The sequence below is a fragment of the Neoarius graeffei genome, chromosome 11, assembly GCF_027579695.1.
Source record: "Neoarius graeffei isolate fNeoGra1 chromosome 11, fNeoGra1.pri, whole genome shotgun sequence".
In the NCBI taxonomy this organism is placed as follows: domain Eukaryota; kingdom Metazoa; phylum Chordata; class Actinopteri; order Siluriformes; family Ariidae; genus Neoarius; species Neoarius graeffei.
In genome coordinates, this window is record NC_083579.1 from 11,040,577 (window position 1) to 11,061,812 (window position 21,236).

The 21,236-nt window shown below is 41.7% G+C and overlaps 1 protein-coding gene across 1 annotated transcript in view; it reads right to left on the bottom strand.

Annotated features, from left to right (window-relative positions):
• Window positions 1-20,640, bottom strand: part of ube2d1a (ubiquitin-conjugating enzyme E2D 1a) — a 74,704-nt gene extending 54,064 nt beyond the window's left edge. Inside the window, exon 1 of the mRNA XM_060932885.1 lies at window positions 20,558-20,640. Coding sequence (XP_060788868.1) covers window positions 20,558-20,581 — 24 coding nt within the window. The 5' untranslated portion in view covers window positions 20,582-20,640. The remainder of the gene's footprint in view (window positions 1-20,557) is intronic.
• Between the last annotated feature and the right edge of the window lie 596 nt (window positions 20,641-21,236).

Below are 21,236 nucleotides of genomic sequence, written 5' to 3' on the forward strand. Positions count from 1 at the left end.
ATTTCCACTCAACAAATTTCTAGAGCATACAATTTCTCACATTTTTTTTAAATACAATAGTGTTCCCTGTTTGCAGACATTACGGTTGACTACCAATCATTGGTATTGAATGTAACTCCTCAAAAGTATTATATTATATTGCCTGGCAAAATGTTCTACCTGTTAACGGATTCTACAACCCCGATTCCAAAAAAGTTGGGACAAAGTACAAATTGTAAATAAAAACGGAATGCAACGATGTGGAAGTTTCAAAATTCCATATTTTATTCAGAATAGAGCATAGATGACATATCAAATGTTTAAACTGAGAAAATGTATCATTTAAAGAGAAAAATTAGGTGAGTTTAAATTTCATGACAACAACACATCTCAAAAAAGTTGGGACAAGGCCATGTTTACCACTGTGAGACATCCCCTTTTCTCTTTACAACAGTCTGTAAACGTCTGGGGACTGAGGAGACAAGTTGCTCAAGTTTAGGGATAGGAATGTTAACCCACTCTTGTCTAATGTAGGATTCTAGTTGCTCAACTGTCTTAGGTCTTTTTTTGTCGTATCTTCCGTTTTATGATGCGCCAAATGTTTTCTATGGGTGAAAGATCTGGACTGCAGGCTGGCCAGTTCAGTACCCGGACCCTTCTTCTACGCAGCCATGATGCTGTAATTGATGCAGTATGTGGTTTGGCATTGTCATGTTGGAAAATGCAAGGTCTTCCCTGAAAGAGACGTCATCTGGATGGGAGCATATGTTGCTCTAGAACCTGGATATACCTTTCGGCATTGATGGTGTCTTTCCAGATGTGTAAGCTGCCCATGCCACATGCACTAATGCAACCCCGATCAGAGATGCAGGCTTCTGAACTGAGCGCTGATAACAACTTGGGTCGTCCTTCTCCTCTTTAGTCCGAATGACATGGCGTCCCTGATTTCCATAAAGAACTTCAAATTTTGATTCGTCTGACCACAGAACAGTTTTCCACTTTGCCACAGTCCATTTTAAATGAGCCTTGGCCCAGAGAAGACGTCTGCGCTTCTGGATCATGTTTAGATACGGCTTCTTCTTTGAACTATAGAGTTTTAGCTGGCAACGGCGGATGGCACGGTGAATTGTGTTCACAGATAATGTTCTCTGGAAATATTCCTGAGCCCATTTTGTGATTTCCAATACAGAAGCATGCCTGTATGTGATGCAGTGCCGTCTAAGGGCCCGAAGATCATGGGCACCCAGTATGGTTTTCCGGCCTTGACCCTTATGCACAGAGATTCTTCCAGATTCTCTGAATCTTTTGATGATATTATGCACTGTAGATGATATGTTCAAACTCTTTGCAATTTTACACTGTCGAACTCCTTTCTGATATTGCTCCACTATTTGTCGGCGCAGAATTAGGGGGATTGGTGATCCTCTTCCCATCTTTACTTCTGAGAGCCGCTGCCACTCCAAGATGCTCTTTTTATACCCAGTCATGTTAATGACCTATTGCCAATTGACCTAATGAGTTGCAATTTGGTCCTCCAGCTGTTCCTTTTTTGTACCTTTAACTTTTCCAGCCTCTTATTGCCTCTGTCCCAACTTTTTTGAGATGTGTTGCTGTCATGAAATTTCAAATGAGCCAATATTTGGCATGAAATTTCAAAATGTCTCACTTTCGACATTTGATATGTTGTCTATGTTCTATTGTGAATACAATATCAGTTTTTGAGATTTGTAAATTATTGCATTCCGTTTTTATTTACGATTTGTACTTTGTCCCAACTTTTTTGGAATCGGGGTTGTAATTAAGCAAATCTGGGTAGACATTATATGCACCCTAGGTACCCCTACCTTCATGCCAGAAAGAATCGAAATCGGTGAAGAAGCGATGTGTGTGGAAACTGCTCGTTAGGAATTGATTAATTACTCCATATCTTGACTATTAGTTGCAATTATGCAAATTTGGGTAGAAGCTATATATATATATATATATATATATATATATATATATATATATATATATATATATATATGCACCCCAGGCAGACCTACCTTCCTCTTTAAAAAAATAAAAATCGGTGAAGAATTGAGAGAGAAGCAGCGATTTTCGTGAAATGTGGACAATGACAGACGGACAACACATGATGGTACAAACTCGTCACCTGTCGGCTGGACGAGCTAGTAACAGAACAAAAGCTCGGAGGTAATCGATCAATCTGATCTGCCATCTTGCTCCTACTGCTTACTCCTGTTGTGAATCGTGCCACGCCCTCTGTTCAGGACGCATCCTTGATTACAACGGTTCCACTCAAACCTGGTGAAAATGTTGGCTGGATCGCTTTGCACCAAGGTTCAAAGAATCCTGAACGGACCTGGTTCAAGAACCCGTTTTGTGTTGGTTGAAAAGGGGGTAACAGTGGCCGAATCCCATTTCACCCCTTGGACATACCCCTTGGCCCTTCCCCTCCATTTTGCGCGTTCACGTGAAGGGGTAGGGGTATCCCAATCCCAGTTAACGCGGAGGGGTAGGGGAAGGGGTAGGGCTTCTGTACCCCTCCAAACGGAGATTTTCCTGGAGCTGACTCCGAACGAAGGGGTTTGAGTGATTTCCCACAATGCCATGCGGATTTCAGTGAGATTTCATGCGGATTTCAGAAAGATGGCGGTTCCCGCGGCGAAAGATTGTCATAAATGTATTTTCTCCATTATTTACGTGTTTTAAGTTGTTATCCAGAGGAAACACGCCGCTTGATTCGCTTTCGAGCTGAGAATGAGCAGCGATTTCTGAAATCCAAGCTGCTGCTAAAAAGCTTTGGGAGTGAGTATTGTTTTCGGTTGCTTGACTGTGTACGTTTTGTTCTGTTATTCTCGCTTTTATTGTTTACATGAGTGTTCTGACACCTCATTCTGTCGGATGTGGTGCACGAAGCGCCAAAGATATCCCATTCAGTGGTGTTAGTTAACAAATCACACCCTGCCAGCAGAGATTTCTGGTTCTGCCTCTGGCTCTGACTGTAGCGGCTAGTCGCAGCCAGTGACGCATTTGGTCGCGTTTTGCTAACGTAAACACTGACGGAGGTACGCGATGACGTATGCGATCGTTGAAGGGCTATCCCAATACATAGGGGTTGAATTTCAAGCCCTATCCCTTGTAGCTCAGTTTCAAGGGGAAGGGCCAAGGGGAAGGGGGAGGGGAAGGGGTAGAAATTAGAATTGGGATTGGGCCAGTGACTCGGCATGCTTCTTGATTACGTCTACGTTTTTACACGATGGATTTCAGAGCTGAAAATAGGAGTCATTTTTAACCCTCTGGGCTCGAGAGCTTGGCCAGCGAAGCTCGGCAGGTTTAGAATGGCTAGGTCAACAACATTGTTGAGAGAAATATTTTTGCGAGTTTATCATCATACAAGCAGGATAAATATACTGACAAACATTATACTTTACACTTTCCTATGTGCCCACTGCCAAATAATATAGGCTTCTAAATGACCTAAATTAGATGAAACATAAAACTTGTCGGCGGCACGGTGGTGTAGTGGTTAGCGCTGTCGCCTCACAGCAAGAAGGTCCGGGTTCGAGCCCCGTGGCCGGCGAGGGCCTTTCTGTGTGGAGTTTGCATGTTCTCCCCGTGTCCACGTGGGTTTCCTCCGGGTGCTCCGGTTTCCCCCACAGTCCAAAGTCTTTGTTAAAACTGTTTTGATTGGCTATTATAACAGAGCATGCTGCATGCTTTTTGGTTTTGTTGCGCAGGTTAGGTTAACTGGTGACTCTAAATTGACCGTAGGTGTGAATGTGAGTGTGAATGGTTGTCTGTGTCTATGTGTCAGCCCTGTGATGACCTGGCGACTTGTCCAGGGTGTACCCCGCCTTTCGCCCGTAGTCAGCTGGGATAGGCTCCAGCTTGCCTGCGACCCTGTAGAACAGGATAAAGCGGCTAGAGATAATGAGATGAGATAAAACTTGTCCAGCACACCAGAGTCGGAGCGCTGAGTCCGCACTTACACGTTCATAAAAGACTGTTCACATGATAACGGCGTGATAATCACTTTCACTCTTTCGGTTTCAATTGGTTTCTTTCAGGAACGCCCGCCATAAACAGGATAAAAGCTGTCAGACAAAGTTCAGGCTGTTTGGAGGTAAAACTTGTTGTGAGATGGCACGTGAATTTTGTGTGCTTCGGAAGATTCAGGACAGCGATTCAATTTCAGGACAGCAAATCAATTCATGATTCAGTTCAATATTGAGAACTGCGACACTGATGATGAAGAATGGTGCCTTTTTTTTTTTTTTAAACTTCGACTCGATCCAGCCAGAGATCAGCTCGAGTAAGTGTAAATATTTCTTCCATTTCTGATGAGCAGATCGGTTGATATGCGTGCGCTGTAATGCATACACAAGAAAAATGACTGAGCAATGTTTCCAGAGTTAAAAGTATTTTCTTCAAAAATAATTAATTTTGCTCAATTTTGGAGTTTAGAGAGTAAAATATGGAGTTGGAGCAAAATTAGAGTAATTGTGTAACAGAGTAGGTTGTGGCTCTGAACTGAGTAAAATAGTACAAGAGTTCATTTCAAGACACACTGAATAGACTCAAATACCAAAATAAAGTCAAAACCTAGTGGTTAGCGCTGTCGCCTCACAGCAAGAAGGTCCGGGTTCGAGCCCCGTGGCCGGCGAGGGCCTTTCTGTGCGGAGTTTGCATGTTCTCCCCGTGTCCACGTGGGTTTCCTCCGGGTGCTCCGGTTTCCCCCACAGTCCAAAGACATGCAGGTTAGGTTAACTGGTGACTCTAAATTGAGCGTAGGTGTGAATGTGAGTGTGAATGGTTGTCTGTGTCTATGTGTCAGCCCTGTGATGACCTGGCGACTTGTCCAGGGTGTACCCCGCCTTTCGCCCGTAGTCAGCTGGGATAGGCTCCAGCTTGCCTGCGACCCTGTAGAACAGGATAAAGCGGCTAGAGATAATGAGATGAAAGTCAAAACCCAGATAAATGAAGCTGTTGTAGAAAGCAGTTTTAGAACTGTGTTGGAATGTGTGAAAAAACATGACCTTCCCATTGGGACTTGATCTGATGGGATTAAGAGATGGCAGTTGGAGGGGTTTTCACTCTTCTCAGTGAATGAAATGGAAATTTTTACCCTTCTCATTGAATCCCCCTCCCACTGCCAACCCTTTATCCCAAAACAATAGGACAAATTGTTTGATAGCCAGTTAATTGTCCAAATCAATGGAGCAGATTTAAGTTTTTGTGCTTGATCCATTCCTCAGACTTAACAGAATCAGCTCAAGTGACCAAAACGGTTCGTCACAATGGGTAAGATCATGTTTCTTCACACATTCCAACACAGATCTAAAACTGCTTTTTACAACATCTTCATTTATCTGTTATTTTTAAAGTACAATCATGACATACAGTGCCTTGAAAAAGTATTCATACCCCTTGAACTTTTTCACATTTTTCCACCTTACAACCACGAACTTAAAAGTTTTTTATTGAGATTTTATGTGATCGACCAACACAGAGTAGCACATAATTGTGAAGTGAAATGAAAATGATAAATGGTCTTCAAAATTTTAAACAAATAAAAATCTGAAAAATGTGGTGTGCATTAGTATTCAGCCCCCTGTACTCTGATACTCTAAATACAATCCAGTGCATAAATACACTTATTACTAAATACAATCTCAGCATAAATACACTTGTTCTATGAAGGCCTCAATGGTTTGTTAGAGAACACTGAAGAACAAACAGCATCATGAAGACCAAAGAACTCACCAGACAGGTCAGGGATAAAGTTCTGGAGAAGTTTAAAGCAGGGTTAGGTTATAAAAAAATATCCCAAGCTCTGAACATCTCAAGAAGCACTGTTCAATCCATCATTCAAAAATGGAAAAAGTATGGCACAACTGCAAACCTACCAAGACATGGCCGTCCACCTAAACTGACAGAGCGAGCAAGGAGAGCACTGGTCAGAGAAGCAGCCGAGAGGCCCATGATCACTCTGGAGGAGGGCAATTCCATGTAAATGTCAACCTCACCATGCAAAAATAAAGCAACATGTAATACATCAAAACCACTCCCAGAGATATCACCTAGGCCTGTATTTTACAGATGTGAATAAGTTGAACCAATTTGTAACCAACCTAATATGTCACTGTCAGTCTTTCTTTCTTATAATGTAAACCCCAAGCTAAAATCAACTTTGATCATGTACAATTCTATATTATTGCCACAAGCCACAGAAATGTATGCTAAAATCCACAAAACAGCAAAACAATAGCCATCCTAAATATTATTTAAGAACTTTGATAGTTTTAGCTGATATTTAGAGAGTTTTTCAAAGGGTTATGGTGGTTAAATTGCTGATTTTCTAAACATATGCCATGTCTATTTCAGACGCGTCACATCCATAACGGAATTTCGTCACATCCATAACGCTGACTTTTCCTTCCGAAACTCTGCATGAAATACAAAATATTTTAAACAAAGATTTTTTAATATTCACCTTGGACCCCTCTATCAAATGGATATCTCCATTTCGACATTAGGTTTACAATTTCACAGAGTTTGATAAAAATGTACAGTCACCCAAGAAAAGTGATATTTTTTCTGTCACATCCATAACGCATCTTTTATTGGCATTTTCTGGCATGCCCTAGATGTACTATGGGAATTGTTCTTGTTCTATCACTTCTCCAGTATGGTACAGCCTTAAAATATGCAACACCTGTTTAAATACTGGGAGACAATAAAACATGCACTGGGTCATTTGTTGCCATTTTGAGTTCAAGTGTCACGTCCATAACGCTGGAATTGCTCAGGAGCTGCAGAAATCCACAGCTCAGGTGGGAGAATCTGTGCACAGGACAACTATAAGTCGTACACTCCACAAATCTGGCCTTTTTGGAAGAGTGGCAAGAAGAAAGCCATTGTTGAAAGACAGGCATAAGAAGTCCCGTTTGCAGTTTGCCAGAAGCCATGTAGGGGACACAGCAAACATGTGGAAAAAGGTGCTTTGGCCAGATGAGACCAAAGTTGAACTTTTTGGCCTAAATGCAAAGCGTTACGTGTGGCAGAAAACTAACACTGCTCATCACCCTGCACACACCATCCCCACTGTGAAACATGGTGGTGGCAGCATCATGCTATGGGGATGCTTTTCTTCAGCAGGTCAGAGTTGATGGGAAGATGGATGGAGCTAAATACAGGGCAATCCTGGAAGAAAACCTGTTGGAGGCTGCAAAAGACTTGAGACTGGGAAGGAGATTCACCTTCCAGCAAGACAATGACCCTAAACATACAGCCAGAGCTACAATGGAATGGTTTAGATCAAAGAATATTCATGTGTTAGAATGGCCCAGTCAAAGTCCAGACCTAAATCCCATTGAGCATCTGTGGCAAGACTTGAAAATTGCTGTTCACAGACGCTCTCCATCCAATCTGGCTGAGCTTGAGCTATTTTGCAAAGAACAATGGGCAAAAATTTCAGTGTCTAGATGTGCAAAGCTGGTCGAGACATGCTACCACAAAAGACTTGCAGCTGTAATTGCAGCAAAAGGTGGCTCTGCAAAGTATTGACGCAGGGGGGCTGAATACTAATGCACACCACATTTTTATTTGTTTAAAATTTTGACGACCGTTTATCATTTTCGTTTCACTTCACAATTATGTGCTACTCTGTGTTGGTCTATCACATAAAATCTCAATAAAAAAAAAAAAAACTTAAGTTCGTGGTTGTAAGGTGGAAAAATGTGAAAAAGTTCAAGGGGTATGAATACTTTTTCAAGGCACTGTACATACTACAGAGATACTATTGTAGCTGAACTTGTGCTGAATACAAAAGAAGTCATAGGACTTTGAAAACACTGCTTAGATTTGTTGAAATTGACAAAATCAGAGCACGCCAAAATCATTAGAGTGCCAGAAAATACCCTCGGACCCCAGAGCGTTAAAACTTTCTCAGCCAGTTTGGAGCTCGTTTTATGATTCAAGACTCCTTGTCCTCCTGCCTGAACGCAGACTTTACAGCGGTCTCAAAAGTAGCCGGTCACCGGTGGCAAATCGCCAGCTATGGCTTGTTATGCCGCCGGCTATCGAGTCACACAATTTAATATTAAATATTTCTGACAGCAAAAAAAAGTTGTGAACGTAAATTACATTCACCATGTCATGTATGTCCGTTGCCGCGTCAACTGTGTTTACATCCTCGACACGAGTGCAACCATTACTGCCGCCTGTGTTGCCAGATTGTGTTTACATCCTCGACATGAGTGCAGCCATTACTGCCCCTGTGTTGCCAGATTGGGTGTTTTCCCGCCCTATTTGGGCGGTTTTAAGTGCATTTTGGCGGGTTTTGAACGTATTTTGGGCTGTAAAACGTCAGCAGTATCTGGCAACATATTTTTTTACTTAATACAAGAAATTAATGGATACCAACGTTTTTGCCAAAATGGCATTTTATTTTCCATTGTTTAGGCAGCTTCAGCATCATACTGTGAGATTCTGTTCAAATTGTTTTTTTCTTCTAGGAAGCCTGAGCCATTTATTTTATTAGTCTATAATTATTGTTTAATTTAGTCTTCAGGAGAGACTGCCGGCACACAGTACTAGTATTAGAGCAATTCCAGCGTTATGGACGTGACACTTGAACTCAAAATGGCAACAAATGACCCAGTGCATGTTTTATTGTCTCCCAGTATTTAAACAGGTGTTGCATATTTTAAGGCTGTACCATACTGGAGAAGTGATAGAACAAGAACAATTCCCATAGTACATCTAGGGCATGCCAGAAAATGCCAATAAAAGATGCGTTATGGATGTGACAGAAAAAATATCACTTTTCTTGGGTGACTGTACATTTTTATCAAACTCTGTGAAATTGTAAACCTAATGTCGAAATGGAGATATCCATTTGATAGAGGGGTCCAAGGTGAATATTAAAAAATCTTTGTTTAAAATATTTTGTATTTCATGCAGAGTTTCGGAAGGAAAAGTCAGCGTTATGGATGTGACGAAATTCCGTTATGGATGTGACGCGTCTGAAATAGACATGGCATATGTTTAGAAAATCAGCAATTTAACCACCATAACCCTTTGAAAAACTCTCTAAATATCAGCTAAAACTATCAAAGTTCTTAAATAATATTTAGGATGGCTATTGTTTTGCTGTTTTGTGGATTTTAGCATACATTTCTGTGGCTTGTGGCAATAATATAGAATTGTACATGATCAAAGTTGATTTTAGCTTGGGGTTTACATTATAAGAAAGAGACTGACAGTAGGTTGGTTACAAATTGGTTCAACTTATTCACATCTGTAAAATACAGGCCTAGGTGATATCTCTGGGAGTGGTTTTGATGTTTTACATGTTGCTTTATTTTTGCATGGTGAGGTTGACATTTACATGGAATTGCCCATTAATAGTTTTTTTTCTTACATGAAAGCTGAGGCATTTATATTATATTTTAAGGTAACTTCATGTTGTGCTGTGAGGTTCTCTGCACTTTAACTTTTGAACCAACAGGTGCATTTGGATAAGTAAAGCCTATTCTGCATTTTTGTAGTCCTGGTAATCTTTTATATTGGTAAAGTTGTTTATAGGACCATTTCTCAGTGTCTTTTTTTAATCAATAGTTTTTCAGTAATAACTTAATATTTAACATATCACTCAATTTTAAACAACCCCCGCGCCTCCCCCATGGCTTGCCCCCATAGTCTCCAAAATTTCTGTGGGAAACACTGGCGTGCGTAACAACGCTAATCAAGCTTAAGCTAGACGACCCGCCTCAAATACCCGTCCCGGGTAAATGTTATCCCAATTTTAGATGGCCTGTTCCAAACCATCCCGCCCCATGAAAAATTCGTACTTGCATCTATCTATCTATCTATCTATCTATCTATCTATCTATCTATCTATCTATCTATCTATCTATCTAGCTATCTATCTATCTATCTAGCTATCTATCTATCTCTGCACGCTTTGCGTGCATTATGTCTGCCGCTGGCAGACATTTTACCATTTTGCACCCTGCTGTAAATTATTTGTACCCTGCTATTCTCTCAAACTTTGAAGCCCCTGGACTTTAGTCTTCATATCACTGAATAAGACGGATTTCCCGTCTGAGTCCAGGGTTGTGTCTATCTTATGGGTGAAAAGAAAAAAAATAATAACCAAGAGACTGTATTTGTGAGCAACATGACAATTAGAGTCATGGCCACAGACGCAACTTAAGGTATTAGGCAGAGACCCGTCCACCCGTAAATTTGACGGGCGATTGCCGATTTCAACGGGCAAGTATACACACAGACGGATACTGAAACGGACGATAATGCCGAAAATTTTCGCACATGAATACTCCCACATGTCATCCGATAAATCCAGTTATGTTCCGCCCACACACGGACTGGCCATCGGGAGTAGCGGGAGTTTTCCCGGTGGGCTGGTGGTTCAGCGTGGGCCGGCGGAGAAAAAAAAAAAACAAAACAGTTGCGCGCTGGCCTTTAATATGATAAGCAATGTTAACAGTTTCTTTAACAAACTGTTAACATTGCTTATTACAGTTGCGCGCTGGCCTTTAATATGATAAGCAATGTTAACAGTTTGTTAAAGAAACTTAACATTGCTTATCATATTAAAGGCCAGCGCGCAACTGTTTTTTTTTTTTTTTTTCTCTCCGCTGGCCCACACTGAACCACCGGCCCACTGGGAAAACTCCCGCTACTCCCGATGGCCAGTCCGTGTGTGGTTCCGCCATCATTTACAAATCGTAAGAAACACAGTTTAATACGAAAAATACTGAAAACTTGAAATGAAAAATCAGAATATTTCATCGTTTCCGCCATTTTGGCCCGCACTGAATCTTGTAACATGCGGACTGAATAAATCGCGAATTCTGATTGGTCGAAAATTGCCAAACACCCTGCGTTGTAGTTTCCTCTTTCTTGGCGGGAGAACCGCATTTTTTTTTGCTGACTCACTCTTCTGGATCAAGATGAATCCCAACAAACGCCCCAAATTGAATGTGACAAAAACTGATTCGTTTTTCCACAAAAAGACAGAAAAGGTATGTGTGATACATTGATTAACAAGGGGGTTTCATTGGGGTATGGTAAAATAGAATACTGTTGGTTTTTTTTTTTTTTATTAAATACTGTAACTAGATCAAAAGATTATATACAATTCATTGTTGTTTATTTTCTTTTCACTTTTGTTACCAAATCAAACACCATACATACATCTGATACATTCAGGAGTGAAACTGAAAAAAATACAAAGTAAAAATATGCAATATTTCTGATCAAAAATTACACGCCATTTCACCCTGAAAATGTCCTAGAATGCAGGAAATGAAGTCTAAATTTCAAAAATTTTCTGGGGGGGCATGCCCCCAGACCCCCCTAGAGGGACTTCGCGCCTGCGGCGCTCGTCTTCGCACCTGCGGCGCTTATCAGGATTATATAAAATATTATTTTTGACTGGTAAATTTCTTTTTCTGCCTAATACCCTAACGCAACTTAAGTGTGTAATTACATCGGACTGTAAACAGGGCATGGGTTACTGGAGATGAAGTCAGCTTTGTGAAAAAAAAATACCAGGAAAAGAGCTAAACTAAGGGAAGTGGCAGAATCCGGTTCGGTTACTAGAATGATGAGATTTCAAAGCTGTACAGTTTTATTAACGCATTTTTCATGCGCTGATACTGTGGGATTTGTATGGTAGATGTGATGCACAAATAAATAAATTAAAATAAATCGATCCACTTCGTCTTAATGGACGAAGTCTCCAGTGTCCGATTACAATTTATTTATAGACCTGAATGACATCATATTTGAGTCCATTATAGCAGCTATAAACAGCTGTTCCCTCACCAGGGTCTCTTTTATGCTCTCAAAGTTAACAAGACAAAAAAAAAAAGCTTGTCATGTTAATGTTTGCAAGGAGATCAAACTCCTCTGTGCTGACTACGGGCCTCTGCATGCTCTTGCGACAAGGCTTTCGCAGATAGCTTTTCGCAGACAGTTGTAATTTATCGTTGAGCAGGGAGTAATAGGCGTGCGCGATGTTATTCACCGCTACAACGCAAGGGGGCGCGAAGTCGCTAGGAGTAGTTGGTGGGTGTGGTTAGTGGAGTGTTTATCCTCCGGTTACTTATAATGACTAGAACTGGAGTCGTATAGATGTACGCACTTCCTCACTTCCTCGATCAACCGCTCTTCGTGCTGCTCCATCTTCGCTCGTGTTTTTAAAAATGGCGGTCGTGAAAACAAAACAAACCGGGAAAGTAGGGAAGCGGAAGTGCGTGTACAGCAGATGTAGAGTGGACCAATCAGAGCCCTCTTGTCTGCGAGGCTTCTGCGGTGGTCACAATTTTTGGGAGGTGCGCGCAGAGCGTCTGCGAAAGTGGAGGGGGCTACGCAGACGCTATCTGCAAGGACTGCGTTGTCAGCATAAATTGGCCTTAAGGCTACATCCACACGACAACGGCAACGAGATTTTTTTTTTAAATATCGCGTCCACATGGGCAACGGATCAGTAAAATATCAGGTCCATATGGCAACGCAAAGCTTGCTAAAAACGATGCAATACACATGCCACACCTCCACGTGCGCTGTAAGACGGTCCCATCGGAGACACCAGAACAATAGAAGAAGTAGGACGCATGCGCATAAACCCCTTCTTCTGTAGTGTCAGCCACATAAAGCTTTGATTATTAATCAGTAGCGTAAAATAGTATCTATTGTCTAAGACACATTTATATTTCATATTAAAACGTCTATGTAAATTAATACATAGAAATCCTGGCCAGGCGCTGAACGTTCTTCTGCCTTCACTTTAAGAGAAATTCAGGGCGAGCATGAACCTAGGTTCTTCCCGGTCACTGTCACACGCGCACACCTTCTCACTCCCTATCCTATGGATTAGGGTTGGGCGGTATCCAAATTTTGATACCTTTAAACTGTCTCTGTGTTTTCCTGGGGTATACGGTATTACCGAGAAAAAAATAATATTTTGTTTCGGCCTACTGTGTAACGTGCGCCTATACCTCAAACGTACTATTTAAAAGCAGCATAGCGAATTGTGTGCATTGTGGTATGGATTAAGCAGCAAAGCGAATTTTGTGCATTGATGAATGGATTAAGAGATATTTCAAAGCATCACGCAACTCTTCCTTCATCTTGAAAATAGCATTCAACTGTCGTTTACACACGTCTGCGTTGAAACGCCATTTGCAGCACTATTTCACCTACTCCATCAAAAAAAAGTACACGATGAGCAGGATCATACCCTTTCAAGCATGGGAAATAAAAAAAAAGAAAAGAAAAAGAATCAACCAACACCCCGTTTAGACTGCGCGATAAACCATATTCTTCAGCGCAAATGAGGCGAACCTAATTCAAATGCGTGATAGCTGCTCAAGGCAAAATCATATGGGCCCACGTCATGCCATGGTGGGGAAATTAATAATCAAATGGCCTTACCTTGCTTAAAACGTTGTCTTGATCACATAACTCCTTACAATTATTCCACTTAAATCCATACGGTTTAACACACCCAACAAAGATAGCAAGCGCATTGCTAATTCCCACCAGAAACCTAACAGTTTACGCTACGATGTTTTCTTCCGTTTCTTCAGTAGATGACATTTCAAACGTTTATTACCCACATCCCAAATGTCATACGTTATATTATTTTACCTTGTTGTTACTCATGTAACCTACTCAAAACACTCAGATTGGAGGTGTTCCCCTCTCGCGCCGTGACCGTCTTCTTACATACTTTACACACAGTTTCATCTGTGTTTGCTGGCTCTCCCTTTTCGTTTGGTTTGAAACCAAAATACTGCCACACTGCCGATGTTGTTGTTTTTTTGCCACTAACTCGTTATCTTGACTTGACATCTTTCAACCGCGGTCTCAGTCTCTTGCGAAGCTTTCTGTCAGACTCCAAATGTCATGCAGGGTTGCCATGGTAACAACATAAACAACCCTGCACGCGATGAGAACTTCTTTAGGAAATTGATAGAATTAGTGAAAATACGATCATACAGTTATTCGGGATGATCTTCAATTTATTATTTTATATTATGACCTCATGTACTCCATATTTATTTAGATATTATATATTTTTTTTAAATGACGGTAATGAGACCGATACCATTGGTACTTTTGGATACCTCGGGATACCTTCTTACCGTAATACCGCCCAACCCTACTATGGATATAGTCCCTTTAAATCACATGCTCGTTTTTTGAATGGAGACGCGGAAAGAGGAATGAATGGGGGTAGATGGAAGCCGGTACGCCAACATTCTGATATCCTCCAGAATTCTTTAATGGTCCGGAATAAATTGAATGCTACACGTTGATGGATTACTTTGTTCTTCTACGCCCTTTTTGAGGAATGTATTGTCGGACTTAAACCAACATCTGAAGAGGTGAGATGGCTCCTTTTTTTCCCCTATTTTTGCTGGCGGGATTGTTTTTGTTTTTGGAAAGCGCACGGGCGGTGCGCGGTTTGGTACTGCTTCCGTAGTGTTTGGACTAAAGACTCTGCCCTAAGGGCTATTCTCTCACACTTTGCACCATTACACAATAAATATTCACAGTGAAAATATTTTGCAAGCGCGTTTCATGAACCAAGTTATAGGATTTGTTGACAACTCGCATCGAGTTCGTTACACTTCTACCCGGCGTGAAGCACTCACAGTCATGTGGTTGTGACGTCATCGTAAACAAATCCGTTCTACTCATCCAGACGACTTCACAACGGCGAACGGTTGCCAGATTTTTCCACTCTGGAACCCGTTCTCAAAAGATTTCGTTTTGGGGCACCCAAAACGCCGGTGCCGTGTGGACGCCAGGCCGAAACGATAAACAATTTTATCAGATTCACCTGAATCCGCTGCCGTGTGGACAGGGCCTAAAGTTATGGTGCTGTCGCCATGCGTACGTCTGCACGTGCAGCTAGTACATACTATCTTCACTTAACGGCATATCAGAGCCCAAACATGCATCTCGTTTCTAAGCCTACCTGCCACGTTAGTAATTTCAATCACAGCGACGTTCAACACACTGACGAGCTCTGCTCCTCTTTAAAACTTTCCGCTGTCGTTGGGATTATTGTCATGATCCGAGTCTCTAACTGAAAACCCTTATCCATTTGGTAAATTTAATGGCTAATGCTAAGGTCTCATATAGCTGGAATCACTTCACGGTCGACACTGGGACAGCCTTCTGGGGGTCAACCAGCATGCGTTCCAGGCCCTTCCGTCAGAATACGCGAAAGCCAAGGAGCTACCTTGACAATCAGGAGGGCGTGACTTCCATCCCCGGAAAGGTTCGTTATGTTGAAAACTGCCGTGGGTCATCCTCGACTTGTTCAGCATCATGCTAGCTGAATGGAATATGTCTGATTGACCATGAAAAAAAAAACCAGCCAATATTATTATCGCAATACACATTCTCTTTTCCAGTTTTTCAGTGTCTGTTGGTATGTTTTTCTCTCATAAACAAAAAGGAACCGTCAGAGCCTTCTAGACCTTCAGAGAAGGCCCAAACATATCAGCATTTCAAATGTTTACTTCATTCTTTAACTGCGTTCATAGTTTCATTATAATTATTCTCTTCTAATTTGGCCTCATTTTCTATCAAATTTTCTTCAGAAATGAAAGGGCATTTACTGTCCCGAAAACATTAAAATTGCGTTACCCAATGAGTGTGTTTGTTGTCTCTGGGCTGAGAAGAGTTTAGAGCTGCTCACTCATTGGTTAGGACTTCATTGCTGGGACAGAAGGCCATGGCAGTGTATGTTTATGTACGGTAGGAAGTGACAGATGAATTAACCAATCAGATTTTGCTTTATAGTGGGAGGGACCAAACATTTATCGCCCTCGGCCTTCTCGAAGGCCAATGCGAGCTTAACCGTGAGTCAGCGCAACAGTGAAGTCACCTTCCAGCCGGTGTAGCGTTCATCAGTAGTGTTAGCGAACGCTAATAAAGCGGTCAAGCCAGTGCTATCTATCGAGAGCAAGTAGCACTGGCTAACAACCGAGAAACTAAGATTTCTGTCTCCAGACTCTTCTTCCACGCAGCTCGCTATAGTATTTTTCACTCAGAATTAAGTATTCATTTCCCCGTGTATTTTATTTAGTTACAACGTTGACAGTGACACACAACAGAATGACCTGGCAGCCAAAATTCTCTCAAAATCTTACATTTCTAACGAAGCAAACCTGGTGGCCACGTTTGTTCACAAACAGTCACAGTCGCTCGCTAACACAGAAGTTTTACATCTCCGACTTCTCTTTTCCAGTTTTTTTTTTTAAACGTCTGTTGGTAGGGTTTTTTCTTGTAAATATGCAAGAAGAATATCTAATGAAGTTTTGGTAGCCTTTCGGGTGTTCAACGCGTCTTTGGTTTCGGTTTTCAGTTTACTCAGTGCTTAATTACAGCATAGCTAATCCTAGCAGTAGCACTGGATCAGCCTCGTCCTTCTCGGACAAAGAAATGATTGTGTGCTTGTTCAGCAGAAAAGTTTTGTCGTTGGATACTCGCATCAGCTCCGACATGTGATGTCATGTTGCCTTGACAACCATGCAATATCGTAAACCATATTCAACGCTCATTGGGTAGAGTGATGTAATACACGTAGGCTAAGCGATGGAAAAAGTCTCCTGCATGGATAGCATTTCCCATATTTCACGCCGATGATGTCACTCCCAGTGTTTTACTGCTGACTAGTAGCCTAGTAAACTAGACCCACCCGCCTAGCGGCCAAAAATATTTTTGCCTACGAGTGGGTCTAGCCTCGGACCATATCAACAACACACCCCGGGCATCAAATCGTGCCCGCCAATCACAACGCAAGGTTTTTGTTTGGATTCTTTGGGCGGGCTTTTGCAGGAGTGACGACAAGGCTGCGCGACGCTGGAGAAAGCACAACAGGAAAGATGGCTACGGCTAGTGAACAGCGCGCGTTTGACTCCGCTTTGGAATCAGTTTTAGAAGACTTAGACTTGGAGTTTTCATTGAAACATTCCTTTTCAAGAAGGACGTTTTCGCTGTTTTGCCGACCGGCTATGGCAAAAGTCTGATCTACCAGCTGGCTCCCCCACTGCTTTCTGTCGCTCTGACTACGCCACAGTTGCGCTGATTGGTCAGAGCGTTGGCCTATACGCACAGAGACAGTTTGAAAGACAACGGGTTGTTCCTACCCACACCCTTCGGAAATGTCTACGACCGAGACCAGACTAAGACTACATTCAGACTGCACCCTGAAACGACCCATATCCGATTCTTTTCACATGCGACCCAGGCCGCTTGGATATGTGGTCCTAATTCCGATGCATATCCATTATTTTCACATGCGACTGCAGTCTGACCGGACAGGTCGTATTCATGTGACCTACACGTCATCAACAAGAGACAAACGTCACTATTCTGCGTTGGCTAATCCCGCCTCTTTGGTGGAAAACAACATTTGTACAGTTTTCAGAATTTAAATAGACTTTTACAGAATTGATCAAGCTAATGGTGGATTTGGTAGGGACCTGGATGTTGATCTGTTAGCCTGATTAAATAAAACAGTTTCTATAACTGATTTATAACTTAAACCATCCTGTATTACAAGATTATTCTGGAAATTTCCAGTAATTTGACACCTTCGGTCTCATTAGTCTGCTGCCCACATTAATCAGATTATTGTGTGAGTTCCGCCGCCGCCACAAAAACCACATCGCCAGGTCTCACCTCATCTCCATGCTTTACTTGCAAACTTGAAGATTGCGCTTTTTTTTGTTTACGTATTACGTAGATGTGCTTATTACGTGTCAATTTGCGCATGCGGGACACTTTTGGGTCGTTTTCCGTTCATATTGGAGATCGCATACAAGTGTCATATAATTGGTAATGTGAACGGCCTAACAAAAAAATCGGATTTCACAACAAATCGGATATGCGTCGTTTCAGGTTGCAGTCTGAATGTAGTGTAAATATTCACATTTAAGGCCAATTTATGCTGACAACGCAGTCCTCGCAGACGGTGTCGCAGATAGCGTCTGCGTAGCCCCCCCACCTTCGCAGACGCTCTGCGCGCACCTCCCAAAAATTGTGACCACCGCAGAAGCCTCGCAGACAAGAGGGCTCTGATTGGTCCACTCTACATCCGCTGTACACGCACTTCCGCTTCCCTACTTTCCCGGTTTGGTTTGTTTTCACGACCGGCATTTTTAAAAACACGAGCGAAGATGGAGCAGCACGAAGAGCGGTTGATCGAGGAAGTGAGGAAGTACGTACATCTATACGACTCCAGTTCTAGTCATTATAAGTAACCGGAGGATAAACACTCCACTAACCACACCCACCAACTACTCCTAGCGATTTTGCGCCCCCTTGCGTTGTAGCGGTGAATAACATTGCGCACGCCTATTACTCCCCGCTCAACGATAAATTACAACTGTCTGCAAAACGCTACCTGTGAAAGCCTTGTTGCAAGAGCATGCAGAGGCCTTTAGTCTGGCTTGCCAGGCTAGCTGACTAGACGTGTGTTGTCAAAATGGCGAACCGGTTCAAAATTAAAATTCTTTTGATTAACTTGCTTTTCTGTGTGTACGTACATGTCCATATCATATCAAGAACGTTACACGATGGTGCGAGGATGTGACGTTTACCCATTACAGAAGAGTGGCCAGGTTTCCATTGCAAACATCACAGTGAAACAGTCAGGCACTTACTAGCCAATCAGGCAGCACTTTCCTCATGAATATTCATGAGATTTCATCGGCAAGCCTAAGGCCCTGTCCACACGGCAACGGATTCAGGTGACTCCGATACAATTGCTTATCGTTTAGGCCTGGCGTCCACACGGCACCGGCGTTTTGGGTGCCCAAAACGCAATCTTTTTAAGAACGGGTTCCAGAGTGGAAAGATCTGGCAACGTTGCCGTTGTGAAGTCGTCTGGATGAGTAGAACGGATTTGTTTACGATGACGTCACAACCACATGACTGTGAGTGCTTCACGCCGGGTAGAAGTGTAACGAACTCGATGCGAGTTGTCAACAAATCCTATAACTTGGTTCATGAAACGCGCTTACAAAATATTTTCACTGTGAATATTTATTGTGTAATGGTGCAAAGTGAGAGAGAGAGAGAGAGAGAGAGAGAGAGAGAGAGAGACTCTGCCCTTAGGGCAGAGTCAATCCCGCCAGCAAAAATAGGGAAAAAAAAAAGGAGTGATCTCACCTCTTCAGATGTTGGTTTTAGTCCTACAATACATTCCTCAAAAAGGGTGTAGAAGAGCAAATTAATCCGTCAACGTGTAGCATTCAATTTATTCCAGACCATTAAAGACGCCGCCTTCCGCGTAGAATCATACGTCATCCTCGCCGCCATATTGGATAGGTCAAAGCGGAGAATAAAGATTCATGTGCTGCATTTAACTGTACCAACAGGTTTACCGTCCAAACGAGATCATATGGGATTACCTTTCACAAGTGAGAAACAACAAATTAATCCATCAACATGTAGCATTCAATTTATTCCGGACCATTAAAGACGCCGCCTTCCGCGTAGAATCATACGTCATCCTTGCCGCCATATTGGATAGGTCAAAGCGGAGAATAAAGATTAGCTGCGTTTAACTGTACCAACAGGTTTGCCGTCCAAACGAGATCACATGGGATTACCTTTCACAGGTGAGACTGGAAAAATACTTTTCATTGTATTTGGTCATTATAACGTAATTTTACGAACAGATTTTCCTGACTTTGTGGCTAATATGAAGTCTCGCGCATAATAGTTTATGCGCATGCGTCCTTACTTCTTCTATTGTCCTGGTGTCTCCGAAGGGACCGTCTTACAGCGCCCCTAGAGGTGTGGCATGTGTATTGCATCGTTTTCAGCAAGCGTTGCGTTGCCATACGGACCTGATATTTTACTGATCGTTGCCCATTTGGACGCGATATATTTTTAAATAACATCTCGTTGCCGTTGTCGTGTGGATGTAGCCTAAGAAAGGCTAAATATCGTGAGATGTCACGTTTTCAACTTAAGTATCGCGATATTTTCCGACATATCGCCCAACCATTACTGAAAATTTCTAAAAACATTAGTGCTCTGAAACTTAGTCACTAAAACTAATTTCGGTGTGAAAGTAAAGAAGTAAATCAGTGTTTACTTGATCAAGGGTTTGTAAAATGTAATAATTTGGTTAATAAAAGGGGGAAAGTAAACAAGTGAGTGATTATCAGTGTAAATAAGTGGCCTAAGATTGGAGTTAAACAGGATTTAGAAAAAAATATTTAGATGTTTTTGTGTGACTTTTTACGGAGAGTCATTTTTGGAAGAACTTTAAAGAAAGAGTTAAAACGTGTATTTAAAAAAAAAAAGGCACGTCGTTGTGGTTTGTTGACATATAAACTGAGCCGGCTTTGTTCTCGCTAGCAAAGCTGGAGTGTCTAACATTAGCTAATGCTAGCAAACACAGCCTTTAGCAGGCGAGAATACAACACTATCCATCTCTTAATTCCTCTCAACTAACTGTCATAACTGTTTTATTATCCGAAATGTCAACAGAACATTGATTTACCTTCTGAATCCTTTTCAGAGCCATCACATCCACCGACACCTCTTTCCCCTTTTTTTTCTGCAACCTCTTCAACACCGCGTAGTGAAGGAAGAACCAAATCTGGGTCGCATCCCTAACAACCGCGTAGTGAACATCTAGTGCACTACAAAGAGTCAAAAAGCTACCGCTTCTTCAGCCTGTGTAGGGCACTTATTTATGGAGTTGGGAGGTGTTTGGAACTCAACCAGCAACTTCAGGAACTTGAGCATGTGTTTCAAAATAAAGGAATAAGTGAAGTGTGTGTGTAATAATTCACGACATGTACAGATTCAGAATCAATAAAATACATTTTAAACAGGCCCGGCCCTTACCAATTTCACACCCTAGGCAAGATTTTAGGTGGCGCCCCGTCCCCAACACCAGTTAAAGCCACTGATGGTGTATCTATACTAACAAGAAATGTCTTAAAACATTCTTTTATTTAAACAAAAAAATTGCACATTCAAAATAATTAAAGGCATTAAATAAAGAAATTGCACATTCAAAATATTTAATACTGAATTAAAGAAACAAATACAAAATATGAACTGAATATATGAAACATAATATAAATGGCTTACATAAAGTATTACATTTACAGTACTCCCAAAATAAAAAATGTAAACAAGTGTTGTAATTCGTAAATGCAATATAAATAAGG